The sequence below is a fragment of the Erythrolamprus reginae genome, chromosome 2, assembly GCF_031021105.1.
Source record: "Erythrolamprus reginae isolate rEryReg1 chromosome 2, rEryReg1.hap1, whole genome shotgun sequence".
Taxonomy (NCBI): Eukaryota; Metazoa; Chordata; class Lepidosauria; order Squamata; family Dipsadidae; genus Erythrolamprus; species Erythrolamprus reginae.
This window is the reverse complement of record NC_091951.1, coordinates 346,190,376-346,214,945: the sequence shown is the minus strand read 5'-3', so window position 1 is coordinate 346,214,945 and position 24,570 is coordinate 346,190,376. Positions and strand designations below refer to the sequence as shown.

Here is a 24,570-nt window from a genome sequence, read left to right as displayed (position 1 = left end):
CCCTGCCTTTTCTGGCCCTGTTTCCTCCCAGGACATTCCTAGAGAGGCCCCACGGAGGCTTCTCCCTGCCTTTTCTGGCCCTGTTTCCTCCCAGGACATTCCTAGAGAGGCCCCACGGAGGCTTCTCCCTGCCTTTTCTGGTTAAAGTTTCGGAGGCTCAGGTTTGTAAGTGGAAAATGGTTCTTGAGAAGAGGCAAAAAAACACCCGGTTCTTCTAGAAAAGTTTGTAGGTAGATGTATTTGTAAGTAGAGGTACCACTGTATTATTTCACTGAAAGAGTAGTAGATGCTTGAAACAAACTTCCAGCAGACGTGGTTGGTAAATCCACAGTAACTGAATTTAAACATGCCTGGGATAAACATATATCCACCCTAAGATAAAAATACAGGAAATAGTATAAGGGCAGACTAGATGGACCAGGAGGTCTTTTTCTGCCGTCAATCTTCTATGTTTATTATGTTTCTACCTTGTGTTGTTGATAGAGCAACTTCTGCACGCAATCCTCTTGGTTGAACTGAAATGCGGCTTGGCACAAACCGTCCATCAGTTCGAGGACGGCTTTCTCCTTGTGCCAGAGCGGTTGGGTGGTCAAGACCTGGACCCAGAATTCCAACACAGCAGCCGGGCCGATTCCGCTGGGATGGCTGCTCATAAAAACATGGCTCTGTCAAAAAAAATAAAAAAGGAGAGAGCGACAATTGGGCTCACAGTAAAAAAAAAAAAAAGAGGAAAAGATCCTATATAGGGAGCCCTCAATTTAGGACCACAATTGAGGTCAAAATAACCACTGCTAAGGAGGTTGTTAAGTGAGTTCAGCCTCGTTTTATGACCCTTTTTTACCATGGTTGTTAAGCAAACCACAACAGTTGTTAAGGGAGTCATGTAGTCTTGGCTTCCCCTCCATTGACTCTGCTTGTTGGAGGATCCCTAGCAAACTCATGGGAATTTCTTTTTCTTTCTTTCTATCTTTTTCTTTCTTTCTTTCTTCTTTCTTTCTTTCTTCCTTCCTTCCCATCTTTCTTTCCTTCCTTCCTACCTTCCTTCCTTCTTCCTTCCTTTCCTTTCTTCCTTCCTTCCTTTCTTTCCTTCTATCCTCCCTCCCTCCCTCTTTCCTTTTCTTCCCTCCTTCCTTTCCTTTTTTCCCTTTCCTTCCACTCTCCCTCCCTCCCACCCTCTCCTCCCTTCCTCTCTCCCTTCCTCCTTCCTTCTTTCTTTCTTTCTTTCATTCATTCTTTCCTTCCTTCCTTCTTTCTTCCTTCCCTTCTTTCTTTCTTTCCTTCCTACCTTCCTTCTTTCCTTCTACCTTCCTTTCCTTTCTTTCTTCCTTCCTTCCTTTCCTTCCTTCCATCCTCCCTCCCTCCCTCTTTCCTTTTCTTCCTTCCTTCCTTCCTTTTTTTCCTTTCCTTCCACTCTCCCTCCCACCCTCTCCTCCCTTCCTCTCTCCCTTCCTCCTTCCTTCCTTCCTTCCTATTGACATGCTGCCCAACTCAAGTTGGACTCTGGGTGCCTCACAGTAATCGTAACAAAATAAAAACAGTATAAAGTACAACAGCAATAAAAAGAACAAATAGCATTAAAATACATAAATAACCATGCATAGGCTCAATCATTCCTAATCCCACGCCTGCCAGAAAAGCCAGGTTTTAACTGCTGTTTTTTGGAAGACCGGAATCCTACCCACCCATCTCCTGCAAGGCGCAGGGGAAGCGGGGGGGCAGGGGGCACATGAATGGGGGGGGGAATGGGTGTGAGTACACGTGCATGCAAACACATCCCTTTATGGCCCGCAAACCAAAAAAGTTCACCATCACTGTCCTGGAGAAAAGATACAGAAGAAAATGGCCACAATTCGGCCAATTTCAGGGTTGACCCTCAGCCTTCCCTCCTTCCGAGGAAGGTAAAACGAGGAGCCCAATTTTTGGGGGGAAGGAATATGCTGATACTAAAAACCGCTTAGAGAGGGCTGTAAAACGATATATACAGTGTTCTCTCGATTTTCGTGGGGGATGCGTTCTGACACTGCCCGCGAAAGTCGAATTTCTGCGAATTAGAGATGCGCAAGTAAATACACTATTTTTGGCTATGAACAGTATCACAAGCCTTCCCTTAACACTTTAAACCCCTAAATTACAATTTCCCATTCCCTTAGCAACCATTTAGATTATTACTCACCATGTTTATTTATTAAAGTTTATTTTAAAAAAATGTTTTTTAAAGGCAGACGAAAGTTTGGCAATGACATATGACGTCATCAGGCGGGAAAAACCATGGTATAGGGGGGGAAACCGCGAAGTATTTTGTAATTAATATTTTTGAAAAACCGTGGTATAGACGTTTCGCGAAGTTCGAACCCGCGAAAATCGAGGGAACACTGTAAATCTATATTGCCATGGCTATTTCCTGACCTGAATCATGGAGTTCAACAGCTTAATGTTTTTGCCGTAACTCGTGCTGGTCAAATGCTGAGTCACCCTTTGGGTCATCTGCTGAGTCATCCCTTGAGGAACCCCGCTGTCCAGCTGAAGGAACTGGTGGAAGAAGGAGAGAAACCTAGGGAAGCCACAAACAAATAGAATAGGATAGAATAAACCAATCCAAACAATTTACTAAGTCTAAGTCTGCACTACTATTACTACTAGTTTTTTCTCATCGTTCCTATCACCCATTTCCTCCCACTTACGACTGCATGACTGTAACTTGTTGCTTGTATTCTTACGATTTATATTAATATTTATTGTTTCCTGATTATTTGACCCCATGACAATCATTAATTGTTGTACCTCGTGATTCTTGACAAATGTATATTTTCTTTTATGTACATTGAGAGCATATTTATTTATTTATTTATTTATTTATTTTGTCCAATACACAATGAGGGTTTTAGTGGGTGTGTTTGTTTGTTTGTTTGTTTGTTTGTTTGTTTGTTTATTTATTTATTTATTGGGTTTGTATGCCGCCCCTCTCCAGAGACTCGGGGCGCCTAACAGCGACAATAAAACAGTGTACAACAGTAATTTGGTATTGATGATTATATATAAGTCACATGTTTTTTTGCAGAATTTGAAAATTAAGGCAGACTAGGAGAGATCTATTTCAGCCTTATTTTGGTCTCATCAGCTAGCCATACCCACTGGGATTTGAACCTGCAACCTTTGCCTTGTAAGGCAGAGAATTATCCTCTAGGCTACAGTATCCAATCCCTTTAGCTCTGCAGCAGGGAAGGGTTACATATTTTTCTGTCGAATCACCCTGGTGTATTGAAGGAACATCACAGCTCCTTATTTGCCTCTCGGCCCAACCCAGAACCATTTCCAAGGCAGTTAATTTTATTGATAGCCCACAATTCTATCTGTATGTGTCACATATTTTTTTGCTGAATTTGAAAATTAAGGGAGACTAGGATAGATCTATTTCGGCCTTATTTTGACCTCATCGGCTAGCCATACCCACTGGGACTTGAACCTGCAACCTTTGCCTTGTAAGGCAGAGAATTATCCTCTAGGCTACAGTATTCAATCCAATATATATATATACACATAGTAAAATACATGATGAAGGTTATAGAGGAGATACTCCAGATTCCTAAGAGGTCAGTAAGGGGGGTGCATAAGTGCACTAGAGTGCCTTCTGTCCCCTGTCCTATTGCTCTCCTATATCTCCTATACCTTTCTTCTATTCCTATATCTCTTCTTCTATTCTTTCCTTGATATGTTCTATTCCTATATGTTCTATTCTCTTCTTTCTTAGATATATTTCACTATGAGTATATCCTCTATAACCTTCATTATGTAATTTACTATGTGTATACCCACTAAAACCCTCATTGTGTATTGGACAAAATCAATCAATAAACAATTAATAAACAATAAAAGGACAGCCAAGCCATGATACAAGTTCAAGCCGTGATAAACAGCCAAACCGTGATAAACTCACTTTTCGTTCTTGAGAAGGTAATAATGGCACGGGTAGAACAGAAGCAACACTTTATCCAGGACGTGAACGACGGTTCTCAAATGCCGTGATTGGACCAGGATGCCCAAATAAGGGATCCCTTCGGCACAGAACTTCTCAATGCTGTCAAACAAGCAGACGAGATAGGAAAATGGACTCTCAGTTGTTCTATCCAACTGCCCACCTGTTTGTAATTAATTAGTCCTACACTGGTTTAACTACCATGGTTTCCTATAAAGAGGACTTTGAGAATTGCAATTCTTTTTAATATACAGTATTTGTGTATTTGTGAGTGACATAGGAGAAGGTTTGGTAGGGAAGGTTTGCCTATTTGCCAATGACTCTAAAGTGTGCGATAGTGTTGACATTTCTGGAGGCATGTGTAATATGGCAAATGATTTAGCTTTACTAGATACGTGGTCAAAGCAATGGAAACTGCAGTTTAATGTTTCCAAATGTAAAATAATGCACTTGGGGGAAAGGAATCCTCTATCTGAGCATTGTATTGGCAGTTCTGTGTTAGCAAAAATTTCAGAAGAGAAGGATTTAGGGGTAGTGATTTCTGGCAGTCTCAAAATGGGTGGACAGTGCAGTCAGGCGGTAGGGAAAGCAAGTAGAATGCTTGGCTGCATAGCTAGAAGTATAACAAGCAGGAAGAGGGAGATTGTGATCCCGCTGTATAGAGCACTGGTGAGACCACATTTGAAATACTGAGTTCAGTTCTGGAGACCTCACCTACAAAAAGATATTGATAAAATTGAACGGGTCCAAAGACGGGCTACAAAAATGGTGGAAGGTCTTAAGCATAAAACTTATCAGGAAAGACTTCATTAACTCAATCTGTATAGTCTGGAGGACAGAACGAAAAGGGGGGACATGGTCAAAATATTTAAATATGTTAAAAAGTTAAATAAGGTTCAGGAGGAAAGTGTTTTTAATAGGAAAGTGAACACAAGAGCAAGGGGGGCACAATCTGAGGTTAGTTGGGGGAAAGATTAGAAGTAACTTGAGAAAATATTATTTTACTGAAAGAGTAATAGATGCTTGGAACAAACTTCCAGCAGACGTGGTTGGTAAATCCACAGTAATTGAATTTAAACATGCCTGAGATAAACATATATCCATCCTAAGATAAAATACAGGAAATAGTATAAGGGCAGACTAGATGGACCATGAGGTCTTTTTCTGCCGTCAATCTTCTATGTTTCTATGTAATTCTAAAATAAGAGAAAAAAATGGGACGATTTCAAGCAACCTATCAGGCCAAAGTCATCATTTCATTTGGGGACTTTGGCCTGCCACATATTAGGCATTAGACTGTATTCGTGCTGTGGGAATTTGGGAGGGGTTGCTGCATGAGGGAAGTAGAAATGTAGCCATAACAAATTCCTTCTAGAGTCTCAAGGTCATCCTTTGTTCAACACCCACCCTGAAGTGGATGGGAGTAATGGACACGCTAAGGAGACTGGTCAAACGTGATGAACTTGTAGGTATGGGAACAAGGGAATGAACTTTTAAACTTAAATTCGGGTTTTTTCACAAATGTGCCAACATGGCTCTGCTAATACATTGGAACTTTGAAGAATGCTATGCCTCGGACTCTTGATTTAATTTCAGATGCTTTTTGGAACCCTGACAAAATATTTTACTGAATAAAATCAGCAACACAGAAGCTCCAGTTTGCTAACATATTTTTTTTCTGATGGAATGAGACTTGATTGGCAGGTTTTGCCACGGGCAATGAGAAGAACTGTTACTGAGCCTGCCCTGTCTTGTGTTTTCAGCCGTAAATTTCCAATCCTGCTCTTTTTGCTGCCCTGTGGTTCTTAAGCAGACGGCACATGGGGAAGTCACAATGATCTGTATTTGTAAAGCAGTCCCACAAAACCACTGATATGCTCGGATCATGCTGGTTGAGAAAGCCGCATGAAATTCACACAAAGGAAAACGTTGTGACTAAAACCAGAATTATTTGTTTGTATGTATGTATGGTTTTACAAATAAGGGTTTTTTAACTGTTTTAGTATTGGATTTACATGCTCTTTTGTACTACTGTTGTTAGCCGCCCCGAGTCTACAGAGAGGGGCAGCATACAAATCCAATAAATAATAATAGAAAGATAGAAGACTGATGGCAGAAAAAGACCTCATGGTCCTGTATTTTATCTTACAATGGATATATGTTTATCCCAGGCATGTTTAAATTCAGTTACTGTGGATTTACCAACCACGTCTGCTGGAAGTTTGTTCCAAGGATCTACTACTCTTTCAGTAAAATAATATTTTCTCGTGTTGCCTTTGATCATTCCCCCAACTAACTTCAGATTGTGTCCCCTTGTTCTTGTGTTCACTTTCCTATTAAAAACACTTCCCTCCTGGACCTTATTTAACCCTTTAACATATTTAAATATTTTGATCATGTCCCCCCTTTTCCTTCTGTCCTCCAGACTATACAGGTTGAGTTCATTAAGTCTTTCCTGATACGTTTTATGCTTAAGACCTTCCACCATTCTTGTAGCCCGTCTTTGGACCCGTTCAATTTTCTCAATATCTTTTTGTAGGTGAGGTCTCCAGAACTGAACACAGTACTCCAAATGTGGTCTCACCAGCGCTCTATATAAGGGGATCACAATCTCCCTCTTCCTGCTTGTTATACCTCTAGCTATGCAGCCAAGCATCCTACTTGCTTTTCCTACCGCCTGACCACACTGCTCACCCATTTTGAGACTGTCAGAAATCACTACCCCTAAATCCTTCTCTTCTGAAGTTTTTGCTAACACAGAACTGCCAATGCAATACTCAGATTGAGGATTCCTTTTCCCAATAATAATAATAATAATAATAATAATAATAATAATAATAATAATAATAATAATAATAATAATAATATTTACAATCCTGGCTGACCCCGACAGCCAAACTTAGCCATAAGGTGGGGGAAAAAGTTATCGGAGCCTCAAGGAACTACGAATGTTTTTAGGAAACCTGAATTATAAGTACAAAGAAAATGAATTTTTACCTGTGGCCGGCCGTGGACATAGCCAATGCAAGATAGCAGCCAATTGGGAGACTAGATCTGACCGCCTTCAGCAGCGGGTGAAAGATGGGTGAATCTGTCAGGTCAGGTATGGGTGCTGGAGCCCAGGGTCCCTGCACCCCATAATCGTTCATGTGCAGCTTTAATCTCAAAATCATCCCCCAGGCCCACTGATTAAAGGAGCTTTCTGCCGTCTCGCCATAACGGACAATGCTGGCCAAATAGGAGACCTGGTAAACAGAAGCGACACAACAGAATAATAAGAGTTGGAAGCGATCTTGGAGGTCTTCAACTGGTGGGACCCGTTAGGACTCTGTCCATAATGGCTGGGATGGCAATACAGTGATCCCCCGATCATTGCGAGGGTTCCGTTCCAGGACCCCCCGCAACGAGCGGGTTTTCGCGAAGTAGCGCTGCGCAGATGGTGTTTTTACTTCCCAGCAGCGAGGAGCCAAAGATTGGGGTTTCTCCGCTGCCCACGCAAACTCCTCGCTGCTGCCGCGCCCGCCGCTCGCCCGCCCTGAAAGGGAAAGCCCCCCCAGGCCGGCTCCAATCCCCCCAGGCCGGCTCCGATCATTTTAAAACAGCCGCGTCGTTCTCCGCTGACTCCTGGCGAACTTCCCCGCTTTAGGAGTCAGCGGAGAACGGCGCGCCTGTTTTAAAACGATCGGAGCCGGCTGGCTCCGATCGTTTTAAAACAGGCGCGCCGTTCTCCGCTGACTCCTGGCGAACTTCCCGGGCGAAGGGCGAAGGGCGGGCGAGCGGGTGCTGGGGGGGGGCTTCGCCCTCCCGCCAGCAAGAGGGGGAAGACCCAGGGAAGCCGCCCAGCAGCTGATCTGCCCGGCGCCATCTACGCATGCGTGCCCATAGAAAAAAAGGGCACGCATGCGCAGATGGTGTTTTGACTTCCGGGTTCAAAAATCGCAAATTACCCTGTTCGCAATGGTCGGGGACGCAATAACCGGGGGATCACTGTATATAAACCAACAATATGTATTGTAACTGAGCTATGTCTATTTAGCTGAGGTGCTGCAGCCTGCCACAAGAGGGAGATAGAGTTCACAGCTTATTTCTCTGAGTCACCCTCTCTGTTTCTCTTTGTCGGGCTATTCACTGTTAGGTTTGCTCTGCATTTTCTCTGCAATGTCCCTGTATTGTAGTTACATTGGTACCTCTACTTATGAACTTAATTCGTTCTGTGATCAGGTTCTTAAGTAGAAACGTTTGTAAGGAGAAGCAATTTTTCCCATAGGAATCAATGTAAAAGCAAATAATGTGTGCGATTGGGGAAACCACAGGGAGGGTGGAGGCCCTGTTTCCTCCCAGGAGATTCCTAGAGAGGCCCCACCCAGGCAACTCCCCACCTTTTCCTGCCCCGTTTCAACCCAGGAGATTCCTAGAGAGGCCCCACCGAGGCTTCTCCCTGCCTTTTCGGGCCCCGTTTCAACCCAGGAGATTCCTAGAGAGGCCCCACCCAGGCAACTCCCCGCCTTTTCCTGCCCCGTTTCAACCCAGGAGATTCCTAGAGAGGCCCCACCGAGGCTTCTCCCTGCCTTTTCAGGCCCCGTTTCAACCCAGGAGATTCCTAGAGAGGCCCCACCGAGGCTTCTCCCTGCCTTTTCCTGCCTCGTTTCAACCCAGGAGATTCCTAGAGAGGCCCCACCCAGGCATCTCCCTACCTTTTCGGGCCCCGTTTCAACCCAGGAGATTCCTAGAGAGGCCCCACAGAGGCTTCTCCCTGCTTTTTCCGGCCCTGTTTTCTCCCAGGAGATTCCTAAAGAGGCCCCACGGAGGCTTCTCTCTACCTTTTCTGGCCTGTTTCCTCCCAGGAGATTCCTAGAGAGACCCCACAGAGGCTTCTTCTCCCTGCCTTTTCTAGCCCTGTTTCCTCCCAGGAGATTCCTAGAGAGGCTCCACGGAGGCTTCTCCCTGCCTTTTCCAGTTACAGTTTCGGAGGCTCGAGTTTGTATTTCGAAAATGGTTCTTGAGAAGAGGCAAAAAAATCTTGAACATCCGGGTCTTATCTAGAAAAGTTCGTAAGTAGAGGCATTCTTAGGTAGAGGTACCACTGTATATATTATAGCTAAAATGACTTTAGGATTTATATCTTGTTTACTGATTATGACAAAGACAACTGGTAAGAAAGACTATTTACTTAGTAATACAGTGATCCCTCTATTATCGCAAGGGTTCCGTTCCAAGACCCCTCGCGATAATCGATTTTTTGCGATGTAGGGTTGCGGAAGTAAAAACACCATCTGCGCATGCGTGCCCTTTTTTTCTATGGCCGCGCATGCGTAGATGGTGGAGTTTGCGTTCCCCGCCGCCCACGCAAAGGGGAAACCCCGATTCGGCTCCTCGCTGCTGCTGCGCTACCGAGCAGATCAGCTGCTGGGCGGCTGAAGGAACCTTCCCTGGGTCTTCCCGGCCGCCCACGCAAAGGGGAAACCCCGGCTTCTCACTGATGCCCGCCGCTCGCCCGCCCGCCAGCAAGAGGGGGAAGACCCAGGGAAGGTTCCTTCGGCCGCCCAGCAGCTGATCTGCTCGGCGCAGCAGCAGCGAGCAGACGAAGATCGGGGTTTCCCAGCCGCCCACGCAAAGGGGAAACCCCGGCTCCTCGCTGATGCCCCTGCTCGCCCGCCCGCCGCCCGCCGCCCGCCAGCAAGAGGGGGAGAGATAGAGAAAGAGAGAGAAGGAAAGAAAGAAATGAGAGAGGGAGGAAGAGAGTGTGAGAGAGGAAGAAGCAAGAGAGAAAGAGAGAGAGAAAGAAAGATGAGAAAGGAAGGAAGAGAGTGACGTCATCGGGTGGAAAAATTGCGATATAGCGTTTCGCGAAGATCGAGATCGCGAAAATCGAGGGATCACTGTATTTGGATTGTTATTCTGACTTACGTGTATGACTTTAGACTGTTTACCTGAATGTTGTTTCTCAAAGTAAACTTTAATTTTAGTCAGTGTATCTGTGTGTGGCTGAGTTATTTACAACTAATCTCAATCTAAACATTTCTGTGTGTGCACAACCTTGTTAAACAAAGATTATTCTGCTAATACAATAACAGGGCCAACTACTGATTGACAGCCTATTTGCAACTGGGTTGCGCAAGTTGCTGGCTGGTGCGTGCACATGGGTGCACAGTTCCACTTGCGCAAGCAATACGGGAGCTTGGGGCCCCACTCATGTGAACGTCCCCCACTTAAGTGAGTGTGATGGAGCCTCACTTGTATGAGCCTTGCGAGCTCTCATGGGTTCACTAGTGCAAGTGTCAAGACGCTTGGGACCATTATTATTATTATTATTATTATTATTATTATTATTATTATTATTATTATTATTATTTAGATTTGTATGCCACCCCTCTCCGCAGACTCGGGGTGGCTCACAACAGTGATAAAACAATATACAGTGACAAATCTAATATTAAAAGTCTAAAATAACAAATCTAACATTAAAAGTCTAAAAGCCCCTTTATTTAAAAATCATACACAGAAACATACCATACATAAAACTAAATAGGCAAGGGGAGATTTCTCAGTTCCCCCATGCCTGATGGCAGAGGTGGGTTTTAAGGAGTTTACGAAAGGCAAGGAGTATGGGGGCAATCCTAATCTCTGGGAGAGCTGGTTCCAGAGGGTTGGGGCCGCCACAGAGAAGGCTCTTCCCAACAGCCGACATTGTTTAGTCCATGCTCATACATATGCACACATACACCTACCCCACTCACAAAACTATCCCCAATTTCCCCCACCGCACCCCCCAGGCCACCACGCCGGAAAGGTTTGGGAAATCTGTTCTAGTCCAACCTTCTGATAAAGTCATTACTCACAGTCGCTCATGCCCTCATCACCTTGAGATTCGACTACTGCAACACTCTCTACACGGGGCTACCTTTAAAAAGTGTTCGGAAACTCCCGATCGTGCAGAATGCGGCCGCGAGAGCAGTCATGGGCTTCCCTAGGTACACCCATGTCTCATCAACACTTCACGGCCTGCACTGGCTGCCGATCAGTTTCCGGTCACAATTCAAAGTGTTGGTAATGACCTATAAAGCCCTACATGGCATCGGACCAGAATATCGGGACCGCTTCTGCCGCACAAATCCCAGCGATCAGTTAGGTCCCACAGAGTTGGCCTTCTCCGGATCCCGTCGACTAAACAATGTCGTTTGGCGGGACCCAGGGGAAGAGCCTTCTCTGTGGCGGCCCCGACCCTCTGGAACCAGCTCCCCCCAGAGATCAGAATTGCTCCCACCCTCCTTGCCTTTCGTAAGCTCCTTAAAACCCACCTCTGTCGTCAGGCATGGGGGAATTGAGATATTCCTTCCCCCTTTGGTTTTTAATAAGGATTTTTAGTTATTTTAAATATTAGATTTGACATATGCTGTTTTATTGTTGTTGTTAGCCGCCCCGAGTCTATGGAGAGGGGCGGCATACAAATCTAATAAATAAATAAATAAATGCCTTCAAGGTTGACTCAGCCTTCCATCCTTCCGAGGTGGGTAAAATGAGGACCCGGATTGTGGGGGTAATGTGCAGGCTCTGTTAAAAAGTGCTATTGCTAACATGTTGTAAGCCGCCCTGAGTCTAAGGAGAAGGGTGGCATAAAAATTGAATGAATAAATAAATAAATAAGTCTTAAAGTTGCCAAGTCTGGAGATCCCTGATATAGAGTAACTTACACTGCATAAATAGGGAGCAAGTCCCATACTCACTAACACTGAGGATGTTACATAGTTGGGTAATGAAATGTCTTTAAGAAAACAACCAAGGTGAAAGAGAACCAAGCAGTCCATCTGAGATCAGGGGTTTTTTTTAATTTAAGGTCCCAGGGTACTGTCAGAACCCATAAAATTGCTTCTTTTAGCAACGATGTCAAACGTGATTTATCACTTCAACCAGGAGAGGTTCAAAAGCAGCGAAAGGGAGGTACCTGTTTGAAGCTCTCGGAGAGGAGTCCGCTGTACGGCTTCTGGGGGAGATACTTCTGATACGCTTCTAAGATCATCAACGCAACCTCCGTGTGGACTGCTGGGCTGATGTGAAGGTGGCCCTGCTCAAAAACACAGCAATAGCCCTTAGAGGAATGCTGGGATTATGGCGTCAAGCTCAGTTTGGTTTTCTTCTTGCAAACATTTCATCGCCAAATTAGGGGTGACATTTGAAACGATTGACGGGAAACATTTGCAAAGCATCGAAGCTGAGAGAACGCCAAAATCCCAACATTTCAACCTTGAACTGTGCAAGAGGCTCTGCTATTGCTAAAATAAAAGAGGTGGCCTGCTTAGTAGAATAGAATAGAATAGAATAGAACAGAAAATATGGAATGGCATGGAAGAATAGAGTGCAGTGTAGTATGTATGTATGTATGTATGTATGTATGTATGTATGTATGTATGTATTTATTTATTAGATTTGTATGCCGCCCCTCTCTGGAGACTCAGAGCGGCTAGAATAGAATAGAATAGAATAGAATAGAATACCACCGACAATGCTGCTACCCTTCAAAAAGACCTTGACCATGTAGCAGAATGGTCTAAAACCTGGCAACTTCAAATCTCCACCACTAAATGCTCTGTCTTACACATTGGTAAAAAGAATCAGAATACTAAATATAAACTTGGAGGAATTGAACTTATTGATAACCCTCAATCTGTCAAGGACCTTGGCGTACTCATATCCAAAGGCCTAAGTCCTAGAGCCCACTGCCACAACGTTGCCAAAAAGGCTTTAAGAGTTGTTAACCTAATCCTTCGCAGCTTCTTCTCTGGTAATTTTGAACTGCTAACAAGAGCTTACAAAACATTTGTCAGACCAATCCTAGAATACAGCTCGCCTGTATGGAACCCACATTGCATATCTGACATCAACACAATTGAGAGAGTCCAGAAATATTTCACAAGAAGAGTCCTTCACTCCTCTTCTCACAACAAAACACCTTACTCCGCCAGACTTGAAATTCTTGGTTTAGACAACTTACAACTCCGTCGTCTCCGTTCCGACTTAATTATAGTTCATAAAATCATATAACAAAATGTCCTACCTGTTAACGACCACTTAACCTTCAACCACAACAACACACAAACACGAAATTGATTTAAACTAAATGTTAACCGTTCCAAACTTGACTGCAAAAAATACGACTTCAGCAACAGAGTAATCAACGCCTGGAATGCACCACCTGATTCTGTGGTTTCTACTCCTAACCCCAAAATCTTTAACCTTAGACTATCTACAATTGACCTCTCCCTCTTTCTAAGAGGTCTGTAAGGGGCGTGCATAAGCGCACCACTGTGCCTACCGTCCCTGTCCTATTGTCTTCTTTGGTTATTTTATATCATTACTTATCTAATGTTTTATTTGTACAAATTATCACCCTATAATTGTTTGACAAAAAAAATAAAATAAATACAGTGGTACCTCGGTTCTCGACCACAATTTGTTCCGGAAGTGTGGTCGAGAACCAATTTGGTCGAGAACCGAATTAATTTATCCCATAGGAAATAATGGAAATGGATTTAATTGGTTCCCAGCCCATTGACTTGCTGAGGACCAATTAAATCTACAGTATTTCCTCTATTTCCTATGGGATAAAGATCTGAGGGGACAGGGTGAGAGGGAATGGGAGTCGGGATCCGACACGCCCCTCCTGGCCGCCCTCTTAACAGCCTCCCAGTCTCTACCATCTAACTGCTCCAAGCTGCAGGAAGGGTAGGGCTGGCTCCAATACCGGCAGCTTCGGAGGGCTCCTTTCCTCAGCGTTTCAGTTCGTCACCTCCAGGCAGCTGCACCAACTTTTTCCTTCCCGGCGGTGGCGGCTCCGATGGCTTCCCTTCATCATGTGACGTTCCTGACGCTGCTGCTGCTGCTGCTCCTCGAAGGGAAGCCGCCGGAGCCACCGCCGCCGGGAAGGAAAAAGTTGGGGCAGCTGCCTGGAGGTAACGAACTGAACCGCTGAGGAAAGGAGCCCTCCGAAGCTGCCAGTATTGCAGCCAGCCCTACCCGTCCTGCAGCTTGGAGCAGTTAGATGGTAGAGATTGGGAGGCTGTTAAGAGGGCGGCCAGGAGGGGCGTGTCAGATCCCGACTCCCTCTCACCCCATCCCCTCAGACCTTGTGGCAGCTGCTTTGCAAAGCTGCCCTGGTCGCACATTTCGGATAGTAAACAAAATTTTCTGTTCAGCATCCGAATTTTTGTTCGGATACCGAAGCAAAGTTTTGCAGAAAATTTTGTTCGGTATCCGAAATGTACAAAAACCAAGGCGTTCGAGAACCGAGGTACCACTGTAAATGAATAGGACAAAACATGGAACGGAACAGAACGGAATAGAACAGAACAGAACAGAATAGAATAGGGAGAGGCCTTGGAGGTCTTCTAGTCCAACCCCCCTGCTTAGGCAGGAAACCCTACACCACTTCAGACAAATGGTTACCCAACATCTTCTTTAAAACTTCCAGTGATGGAGAAACCATAACTTCTAGAGACAAGCTGTTCCATGGATTAACTGTAAATTTACTAAGTATAAATAAATATAATAAATATAATAAATAAATAAATAAATAAATATAATAAATTAAATAAATAAATAAAAAATAAATAAATAAATAAATAAAAAAAATAAATAAAAATAAATAAAATAAAAAAATAAAATAAAATAAAATAAAAAAAGTTTATACACACTTGTTGGTTGCCAGGGCCCCAGTTCATCTCTTCCAGGATAATGCATGCAAGTTTATTTTCGACTTCTGTCAGGCTGTAATTGAGAAGCCAGTCACGGATCAAGGCGATCTCGGAAGCCGAGGATTTCCAGAGAAGCATTGGCAGTTCTTTAAACAAATAAAGAGTAACCTGACAAGAAAAGAAAGCATGAAGACAAAAGGTGAGGACAGAATTGCAGTGGAGTTATGAAGGCATAACTTTAAAAGCATAGTCAGGGGAAAAAATCTCTCTGTCGGGTCGCTAAACCTCAATAAAACGTTAACAGAACAGATGGTATATCTGGTTAAAACATAATAAAAACCTTAAAATTTGGTTATAAAATGAGGACTATCCATGATGAAACTATAAAAGTTATTACTCTGTTTTTCCTATGATAAACAAGTGAATTATATGAAAGTAAAATGGAAGAAATGGTTCTGGAAAATATATTACGAAACTCAATTTTTTAAAGCAGTGATTTTCAACCTTTTTTGAGCCGCGGCACATTTTTTACATTTACGAAACCCTGGGGCACATTGAGCGGGGGGGGGGGGGGGCGGTTAAAAAAAGTTTGGACAAAAAAATTATCTCTCTCTCTTCCTCCCCTTCACTCTATTTCTTTCTCCCTCCCTCTTTCTATCCCTTTCTTCCTCTTTCTCTCTCTCTCCCCATCCCTTTCTTTCCCTTCCTTCCTTCCTGTTTTTTGCTTTCTCGCTCCCTCCCTTCCTCTATGTCTTTCTCTCTCTCCTTCCCTCCCTCTCTTTCTCTCTCTCTTGCTTTCTTTCTCTCTTTCGCTCTCTCTCTCTTTCTTTCTCTTGTTTTCTATCTCTCTCTTGCTTGCTTTCTTTCTCTATTGTTCTCTTTCTCTCTCTCTCTTTCTTTCTCTCTCTTGCTTTCTTTCTCTCTTGCTTTCTTTCTCTCTTGCTTTCTCTCTCTCTTTCTTTCTCTCTGAGCTTCGCAGCACACCTGACCATGTCTCGCGGCACACTGGTTGAAAAACACTGTTTTAAAGATCTAGATAAATATTAATGAATGTTAAAAGAAATTTGGAAATAGATTTGGAAATACTTTGAAAAAGTTGTGAAAGTGATTAGTTATCTTCGTGTTTTTTTCTTTTATATATTTTTGTATGTCTGTTTTGTATATTAATAAAAAAACTTAATAAAGTTTTTTTTAAAAAAAAAACAGAAGTTAATGATGCACAATCAATTTAAGGGTTGGCTAAAACTTATTTAAGGCACTTTCTTATTTTGTAATGTCTAGAAGAAAAACAAGTGCCTAATGTATCAGCCAAGAAGAAAAAATTAGATGTACAAGCTGCTACATTTTCCAAAGGATAGAAAAGCTATCATCCTTCCTGGCAGAGGAGGAAAATAACTTGAAGAGCTGCTTACATCTACTCAACCCACCATGGTGGGGAGACAGGGAATGTTATGGGTCTCCTCTTTTAAGAAGCTCCAGCTGGTGGAACCAAGAAGGGCCTTCTTTGTGGTGGCTCCCTCCCTGTGGAACATCCATTCCAGTGGAAATAATACTGGCTCCTGCTTTTGACATTATGCTAAAGGCCCCGAAGACACGGCCTGGAGACAATAGGGTGTCAAAGAGTCCATTGAGTGGTTGGTCTGATTGTTACCAGCGTTGAGTCACAGTTTATTTGGTTTTGTAGAGGGTTTTATTGCTGGGAAGGGAGGGAGGGAGGAAAAAAGGAAAGGAAGAAGGAAGGGAGGGAGAGAGAAAGGAAAAAGAAAGGAAGGAAAAAAGGAAGGAAGGGAGAAAGAAAAAAGAAAGAAAGAAGGAAAGAAAGAAAGAAAGAAAGAAAGAAAGAAAGAAAGAAAGAAAGAAAGAAAGAAAAAGAAAGAAAGACGGGAGGGAGGGAGGGAAGAAGGAAAAGAAAAACAGAGGAAGGGGGGAAATAAAAAAGAGGGAGTGGGAAGTGAGGGAAGAAGGAAGGAAGGAAGGAAGGAAGGAAGGAAGGAAGGAAGGAAGGAAGGCAGGCAGGAAGGAAGGAAAAAGAAAGAGGGAGAAAGGAAGGAAAGAAGTTTAAAAAAAGAGGGAGGGAGGAATTCTTGGTCTTGGCACACAATTTTCCCTTAGACGGGGTTTGAGTTTGTTTGTGGCTTTGCTCAAAGATTTGGGGAATACTTACCATGCCAACTCTGTCAATGGTCTCCCTGACTCGATCCAGCAGGACAGAAATCATATTCGTATGGACAGCAGTTATAGCAGCCAGAAGCTCTCGGCCAACTTTTGAAAAAGTTTCTCTTGTGGAAAGACTGACATAAGATACCTGAGGGGAGATTATTATTTTTTTAAAAAGAAGAGTATCCCAGAAACACATTCCTCCACCAACTGTAACCAAGACTTAATGCCCTTCCCAACATCTTCTACATCAGTGGTTCTCAACCTTTCCAATGCCGTGACCCCCTTAATACAGTTCCTCATGTTGAGGTGACCCCAAAGTGTTGTGTTTGGGCCTGGACCAGCCGTTGCCCCCACAGATGGGGGAGACGCGGCACACAGTGACTGTGAAAGCCTGGCTGACAGCCAGGAAGATGGGGCAGAGAGCCAGGAAGAATTAGCAGACAGCTCAGGGGAAGGGGCTGGCAGTTCGTCGGACAGTTTGTCCTCTCTCAGTTTGTCTGCAGGACAATACATTAATTTACGCAACCGAAGGGCCTTACAAAGAAGGGGTCGCTTTAAGAAGCATGATAAGGCATGATAAGCACATCTGGGCTGGGTGGGGTTCCCTTAATGAGGGCTAACGGCATAAAAAGGGAACGGGGTCCCCGTCGTTGTTCCTGCTTTGAAGTTTCTGCTCTTGGATTTCAACTCAGCGTTGTGGGAGTTGAAAACTATGGGACAAGCTGCTGCTTTTGTGCGGTGAAAATTCAGAGACCTCTTGGAACATTTATGCTACGTGACTTTTGTATTTGTTTGCTTTTCCCTGAACTTTGTAGCTGGCTGAATTTTCAACTCAACCTGTGTGTTACTCCTGAAAGTAAGGACCGTTTGCTTTAGACTTTTTCTTTACTGTTTAATACAAGTTTGCTGACTGACTATGCACGTGTGTGTCTGACCTTCTTTCCTGGACCGTTAATCATTGCTTGAGGCCGGTCAGGCAGAACACAAAGTATGTAATGTAATGTAAAATAAAATAATAAATAATAAAACAATATAATTAAATTAAATTAAAAAATAAAGTAAAATTAAAAAAAATGAAATATAAATATCATCTCAACACATTTTAGTGTGTTTTCACGGAGTGAATGCTAATGAATGCTTTTAATAATATTAGAACTTTTAGCTTTTTTAATGGTATATTAATTGGATCTAGATGTATTGTCACGCTTTCTTTGATATGTTGTGAGCCGCCCCGAGTCCTCGGAGAGGGGCAGCATACAAATCCAATTATATATATATGGGATTGGATACTGTAGCCTAGAGGATAATTCTTACAAGGTTGCAGATTCAAGTCCCATGGTTAGCTGATGAGGCCAAAATAAGGCCGAAATAGATCTATCCTAGTCTCCCTTAATTTTCAAATTCAGCAAAACAACATGTGACATATATATACATAAATACATCAATCAATCAATCTCTATTGCTTTAAGATCAGTGAACTTCAACTCCCAGAATCCCCTAGCCAGCTGGCGGGGGAATTCTAGGAGTTGAAGTCCACAAGTCTTAAAGTTGCCAAGGTTGCAGACCCCTAACTTAGGGTCACCTCAACCGATGGAAACATCACACCGCCTCCTTCCTAACGCTGCCACCTTGGCCTTGCAAGCCCCCTGCCTTGAAAATGCTCTCAGGGGATCATCAAAGCCACCAGCCCACCACCACCAGCTCCTCCGCCTGTTTCTTGCTCACCTCGTAGATCTCCAGCACCACCACTTTCACGAAGTCCTCGTCAACGTCCTCCCGTTTGGTCTGGGCCATCTGGGCGAAGGTGGTCAGCAGGCAGATCTCCTCGGAGCTGTTCATTGATTGCAGGTAGCGCTCAAAGGTCTCCAGGTGGGCCGGATCTGTTGGCGCCACAACAGATCACAGTTATATCCAGTGATGGGCTGCACTAAATGAACAGCTGTTAATTCGAGGACTGCCTATATTGGCTGTGAAACATAGAAACATAGAAGACTGACGGCAGAAAAAGACCTCATGGTCCATCTAGTCTAACCTTATAATATTTCCTGTATTTTATCTTAGGATGGATATATGTTTATCCCAGGCATGTTTAAATTCAGTGACTGTGGATTTACCAACCACGTCTGCTGGAAGTTTGTTCCAAGCATCTACTATTCTTTCAGTAAAATAATATTTTCTCACGTTGCTTTTGATCTTCCCCCCAACTAACTTCAGATTGTGTCCGCTTGTTCTTGTGTTCACTTTCCTATTATAAACACTTCCCTCCTGGACCTTATTCAACCCTTTCACATATTTAAATGTTTCGATCATGTCCCCCCTTTTCCTTCTGTCCTCCAGACTATACAGATTGAGTTCATTAAGTCTTTCCTGATAGGTTTTATGCTTAAGACCTTCCACCATTCTTGTAGCCCGTCTTTGGACCCGTTCAATTTTGTCAATATCTTTTGGTTGGATGAACATCTGCCATTTCCAAAACATGCACCGAAAGCCATGGGCTCCAAGAGAGGCCTTGCCCAAGAGCTTCTACCCAAGAAGGATATAAAAGAAGAAGGAAACCTTTGAGTTTCTGCTTGCACTCAGCCAGCTGCATGGTGGAACTGAACTTCTCCAGATCTTCGCTTTCGTCGCAGTGCATGATGGAGAAGAGCTTCCAAAGCATGTCGCTGGAGACTGTCCCGTAAGGCATCTCGGACATGAAGAGCCAGACTCCAAGTCTGCAGGGAGGGGTTGAAAGCCAATAATAATAATTAATAATAATAATAATAATTTATTGGATTTGTATGCCGCCCCTCTCCGCAGACTCGGGGCAGCTAACAACAGTAATAAACACAACATGTACAATCCAATAATAAAAAAACAATGGGGCGAGCTCCATTCCAGATGCTTTTCCCAACCTTTTCGCTTTCAGGACATGGAGTACGGCCCTCAGGAAAAACTCGTCAAATTCCACTTGCAGCTTCTTCAAGGGATACGGCTGCATCGCGGAGCTACTCTCCTTGGCCCGGCTGACAAACTGGGCCCAGTGATCACTCACGTGGCACACGGTCATCCTATAGGAACAGTTGGGAGACAGAGAAAAAGAGAAGGGGCAGGGGGGGGGGGTTTCCAATGAGAAAGAATATATGTAGCTCAGGGTTTGAACTGTGGGGTCCTTGGTGGTTTCTGATCCTGGTGATTCCATCTGACCAGGTCAGCATCTGTTAAGCGCTCAGCCCTCAGCCCCATCAAACATAGAAACATAGAATATTGACGGCAGAAAAAGACCTCACGGTCCATCTAGTCTGCCCTTATACTATTTCCTGTATTTTATCTTAGGATGGATCTATGTTTATCCCAGGCATGTTTAAATTCAGTTACTGTGGATTTACCAACCACGTCTGCTGGAGGTTTGTTCCAAGCATCTACTACTCTTTCAGTGAAATAATCTTTTCTCACGTTGCTTCTGATCTTTCCCCCAACTCACTTCAGATTGTGTCCCCTTGTTCTTGTGTTTCCTATTAAAAACACTTCCCTCCTGGACCTCATTTCACCCTTTAACATATTTAAATGTTTCGATCCTGTCCCCCGCTTTCCCTTCTGTCCTCCAGACCATACAGATTGAGCTCATGAAGTCTTTCCTGATAGGTTTTATACTTACGACCTTCCACCATTTTTGTAGCCCGTCTTTGGACCCCGTTCAATTTTATCAATATCAAAACATAGAAAACTGATAGCAAAAAAACCCCAAACCCCTAATGTTCCTCTGACTTTGTCCTTTGTTTTCTTCTTCTGAAGTTAGTTGGGGGAAAGATCAAAAGCAACATGCGATCTGGAGCTGATATGGCTCCGCGTGCCACTTGGCATAGCTTCCATAGTTTCGCCATCACGGAGCCAAGGGTTTCATGAGGGAAAGAGGACAGCAGCTCATCCTCACCTGATGAGATGGCCGATCCGTTTGACAAACTGCCTGTAACGGGCTCGGTTGAAGGTTTCCAGCCCCACAGCAAGGAGGTTCACAACGGAATTAGCGAAGGTAAGGATCTTCATCATCTCTTGGGAAGTCGTTTTCTCCGAGACGTAGCTGCCTGTTCACAGGAAAGCATTTTTAGTGGAAACTAAACAAGGAGAGAAGCAACTTAGAGCTAAGGAGAAATTTCCTGACTGTCAGTTCATCCGTGGAACAGCTTGCCTCCAGAAACTGTGAATGCCCCAACACTGGAAGTTTTTAAGCAGATGTTAGATAACCATCTGTCTGAAGTAGTGCAGGGATTCCTGCCTAAGCAGGAGGTTGGACTAGAAGACCTCCAAGGTCCCTTCCAACTCAGTTGTTATTATTTATATATGCTCTGGCCAGTAGCATTGAATGACTGAAGTATGGATATTTATATTGGGGGTTTTAACGGTGTTTTATTTGTATTTTTTATTGCTGTACATTGCCCTGAGTCCTCTTGGAAAAGGGCAGCCTATAAATTTAACTAACTAACTAACTAATAAACAAATTCGCAATTCAAAGTGTTGGTAATGACCTATAAAGCCTTATACGGCATTGGAGCAGAACACCTCCGGAACCATCTTCTGCCGCACAAATCCCAGCAGCTGATAAAGTCCCACAGAGTTGGCCTTCTCCGGGTCCTGTCAACTAAACAATGTCGTCTGGTGGGACCCAGGGGAAGAGCCTTCTCTGTGGTGGCCCCAGCCCTCTGGAATCAACTCCCCCCAGAGATCAGAACTGCCCCCACCCTCTTTGTCTTTCTTAAATTGCTTAAGACCCACCTCTATCGCCAGGCATGGGGGAATTGAGATATCTCCCCCAGGCTTATATAGTTTTATATATGGTATGCTTGTGTTGAATGGTTTTAATGATGGGGTTTTTAGGTGTTTTTTTTAAATATTAGATTTGTTACATTGTCATATTGTTATTATTATTGTTGTGAGCCATCCCGAGTCTGCGGAGAGGGGCAGCATACAAATCTAATAAATTATTATTATTATTATTATTATTATTATTATTATTATTATTATTATATAAATAAATAACTAAATAATAACAAAATAAAATAAAAGGCAATTAGTGCACAAGCTACAGCTAAGGTGAGCAAGAAGCCACCAATTTCACTGTCATGTGAAAGGGTAGCTTATAGCATTATAAAATGCAAACAACAGGCATTAACAATGTTAAATATTACAAAATAAGATAAGCTAGGAGCCTGTAAGGCAGGGGTGTCAATCTCAAGGCTTAGGGCAGTGATGATTAACCTTTTTTTCCTCGGGTGCTGAAAGAGCGTGCCCATGCACTATCGCGTATGCACAAGTGCCCACACCCATAATGCTTGGGCAGGGCAAAAACAGCCTCCCCTGCCCCCCGGAGGCCCTCTGGAGGCCGGAAACGGCCTGTGTTCCCAACTTCTGGTGGGCCCAGTAGGCTCGTATTTCACCCTCCCCAGTCACCAAAGGCTTTCCTGTGTTGTGGTCAGCTCTGGCCCAGCTCCTGCCCCAAGGAATGTGGAGGTGGAGGTGGGGGAGACATCCACATGCTGCAGGCCTGTTTTGCTCCCAGTGGAATCTGCCGACGAAGTCTCCTCTTACCAAGGAGGCCTGAGTGACAGGGAGGAGGAGAGTTTGGCAGACAGCCGAAGAGGAGATCAATCATCTGTATCATCTCTGGATTCTGAACAAGAATTAATGACGCATCCACGCATGCATAGTGATGCATAGGAAGCAACAACTAAAGGATTATTACAAGAGAAAATGAGGCCACCTGTGGTTGGGTGGGGCTCCAGTAATTAGTGCTGCTGCTATAAATAGCAGCGTGTGGGTTTGGCCGTTGTGGAGAATTATCTGATCCTTGTGTTTCATGAATGTCTTGCTGACTCCGGCCTTTGTTTGTTGACTTTTCACCACTTTGAAACCAAAGCAGAGCAAAGTGTGTTTCACTTGGTGGAAGAAGAAGGGCTGTGACTTTCTTCACAGCTGCAAGCTAAGTACTTACGAACTGATAAGGGACTTGTACAGACTACCAGGTTGTTTTGGGACGAGTGCTCTTTGCAACACAAAAAGAGTGCTTAGTTTATTTTGAATTTTGTGATAAAGAACATTGTTTTGAATTTTCAAACGTGTGTGCGTGCGTCTGAAATTTGTACCTTTGAATTTTGGGGAGGCTCCTACCAGAGAGTCTGGCAGAACATCCTGGATCCGGGGGAGGGTGAAAACGCCCTCCCCCATCCCAGAGCCTTTCTGAGAGCCAAAAATCAGATGGCCGGCACACACATGTACGTTGGAGCTGAGCTAGGGCAACGGCTCACATGCCCTTCACCATCACTGGCCTAAGGGCAGGATCTGGCCCGCGGGGTGCTTCAATCTGGCCCTTGGGACCACCCTGAAAACAGAGAAGGTCACTAGCAGTATCTCTGCTAGTGAAAATGGAGTTCAAGACAAGAGAAACCTCCTCAGCTCTTCATTCCCAAATGACTCCTGCTGAAAAAACAGCTGTTTCTCATTTTAATTTATTTTTTTTAAAAAAAATATTGTGAATAGAGAATTATAAAGCATTATAATTATAGTTTATAAAGAATTATAAACTTTATAAACTTGCTCACCTTCAGCATCGAAGCCAAGCATATGCTGGAAGAGTTCGCGAAAGGGAAACTGAGACAAAAGGGCTACCAAGTCATCTTCTAGAAGAAGAACCCAGCTGGTTTCGGGATCTTCATCCTAGGGTGAACGAAACCTGAATCAAAACCCTGAATTTTATAGTGTTAGGAAAGACTTCATGAACTCAATCTGTATAGTCTGGAGGACAGAAGGAAAAAGGGGGACATGATCGAAACATTTAAATATGTTAAAGGGTTAAATAAGGTTCAGGAGGGAAGTGTTTTTAATAGGAAAGTGAACACAAGAACAAGGGGACACAATCTGAAGTTAGTTGGGGGAAAGATCAAAAGCAACGTGAGAAAATATTAGTTTACTGAAAGAGTAGTAGATGCTTGGAACAAACTTCCAGCAGACGTGGTTGATAAATCCACAGTAACTGAATTTAAACATGCCTGGGATAAACATAGATCCACCCTAAGATAAAATACAGGAAATAGGATAAGGGCAGACTAGATGGACCATGAGGTCTTTTTCTGCCGTCAGACTTCTATGTTTCTGTGTTACGGCTGAGCCGGTTTGATGTAGTGGTTTAATGTGCTAGGCTAAAACTGGGAGATGAGGAGTTCTAGTCCTACCCTAGACACGAAGCCAACTATGTTGCACAGTAGCACAGTGGTTAGAGCAGGGTCTCCAATCTTGGCAACTTTAAATGTCATCAAAGAAGTTAGCAAAAATGTTTAAGAATAAGTCAATGAAATGTTAGAAATGCAATCGGGTATATATAATGTAAATACATATAAAAATAAATACATAGCAAACACACCTTTGCAAAAGGAAACATATAATATTCAAATATATATATTATATAGACCACTATATATTTCTATATAATGGTCTATATAATATATTTGAACATTATATATGTCTCCTTTTGCAAAAGTGAGTTTTATATTTCTATATAATGGTCTATATAATATACAGTGGTCCCTCGATCATCGCGAGGGTTCCGTTCCAGGACCCCAAGCGATGATCGATTTTTCGCGAAGTAGCGGTGCGGAAGTAAAAACACCATCTGCGCATGCGCAGATGGTGTTTTTACTTCCACCGCAGCAGCGAGGAGCCGAAGATTGGGGTTTCCCCGCCGCCTCGCTGCTGCCGCTTGTCCGCGCGCGTGCTGCC

The 24,570-nt window shown here is 43.6% G+C and overlaps 1 protein-coding gene across 1 annotated transcript in view; it reads right to left on the bottom strand.

Annotated features, from left to right (window-relative positions):
* EPG5 (ectopic P-granules 5 autophagy tethering factor) overlaps window positions 1-24,570 on the bottom strand; it is a 111,975-nt gene that overhangs the window by 63,554 nt on the left and 23,851 nt on the right. Inside the window, exons 8-19 of the mRNA XM_070743629.1 lie at window positions 23,397-23,511; window positions 20,735-20,885; window positions 19,716-19,871; window positions 19,378-19,535; window positions 18,547-18,701; window positions 16,826-16,966; window positions 14,662-14,829; window positions 11,916-12,035; window positions 6,971-7,218; window positions 3,935-4,075; window positions 2,407-2,551; window positions 468-665 (exon numbers count right to left, since the gene is read on the bottom strand). Of these exons, the coding sequence (XP_070599730.1) occupies window positions 468-665; window positions 2,407-2,551; window positions 3,935-4,075; window positions 6,971-7,218; window positions 11,916-12,035; window positions 14,662-14,829; window positions 16,826-16,966; window positions 18,547-18,701; window positions 19,378-19,535; window positions 19,716-19,871; window positions 20,735-20,885; window positions 23,397-23,511 (1,896 nt within the window). The remainder of the gene's footprint in view (window positions 1-467; window positions 666-2,406; window positions 2,552-3,934; window positions 4,076-6,970; window positions 7,219-11,915; window positions 12,036-14,661; window positions 14,830-16,825; window positions 16,967-18,546; window positions 18,702-19,377; window positions 19,536-19,715; window positions 19,872-20,734; window positions 20,886-23,396; window positions 23,512-24,570) is intronic.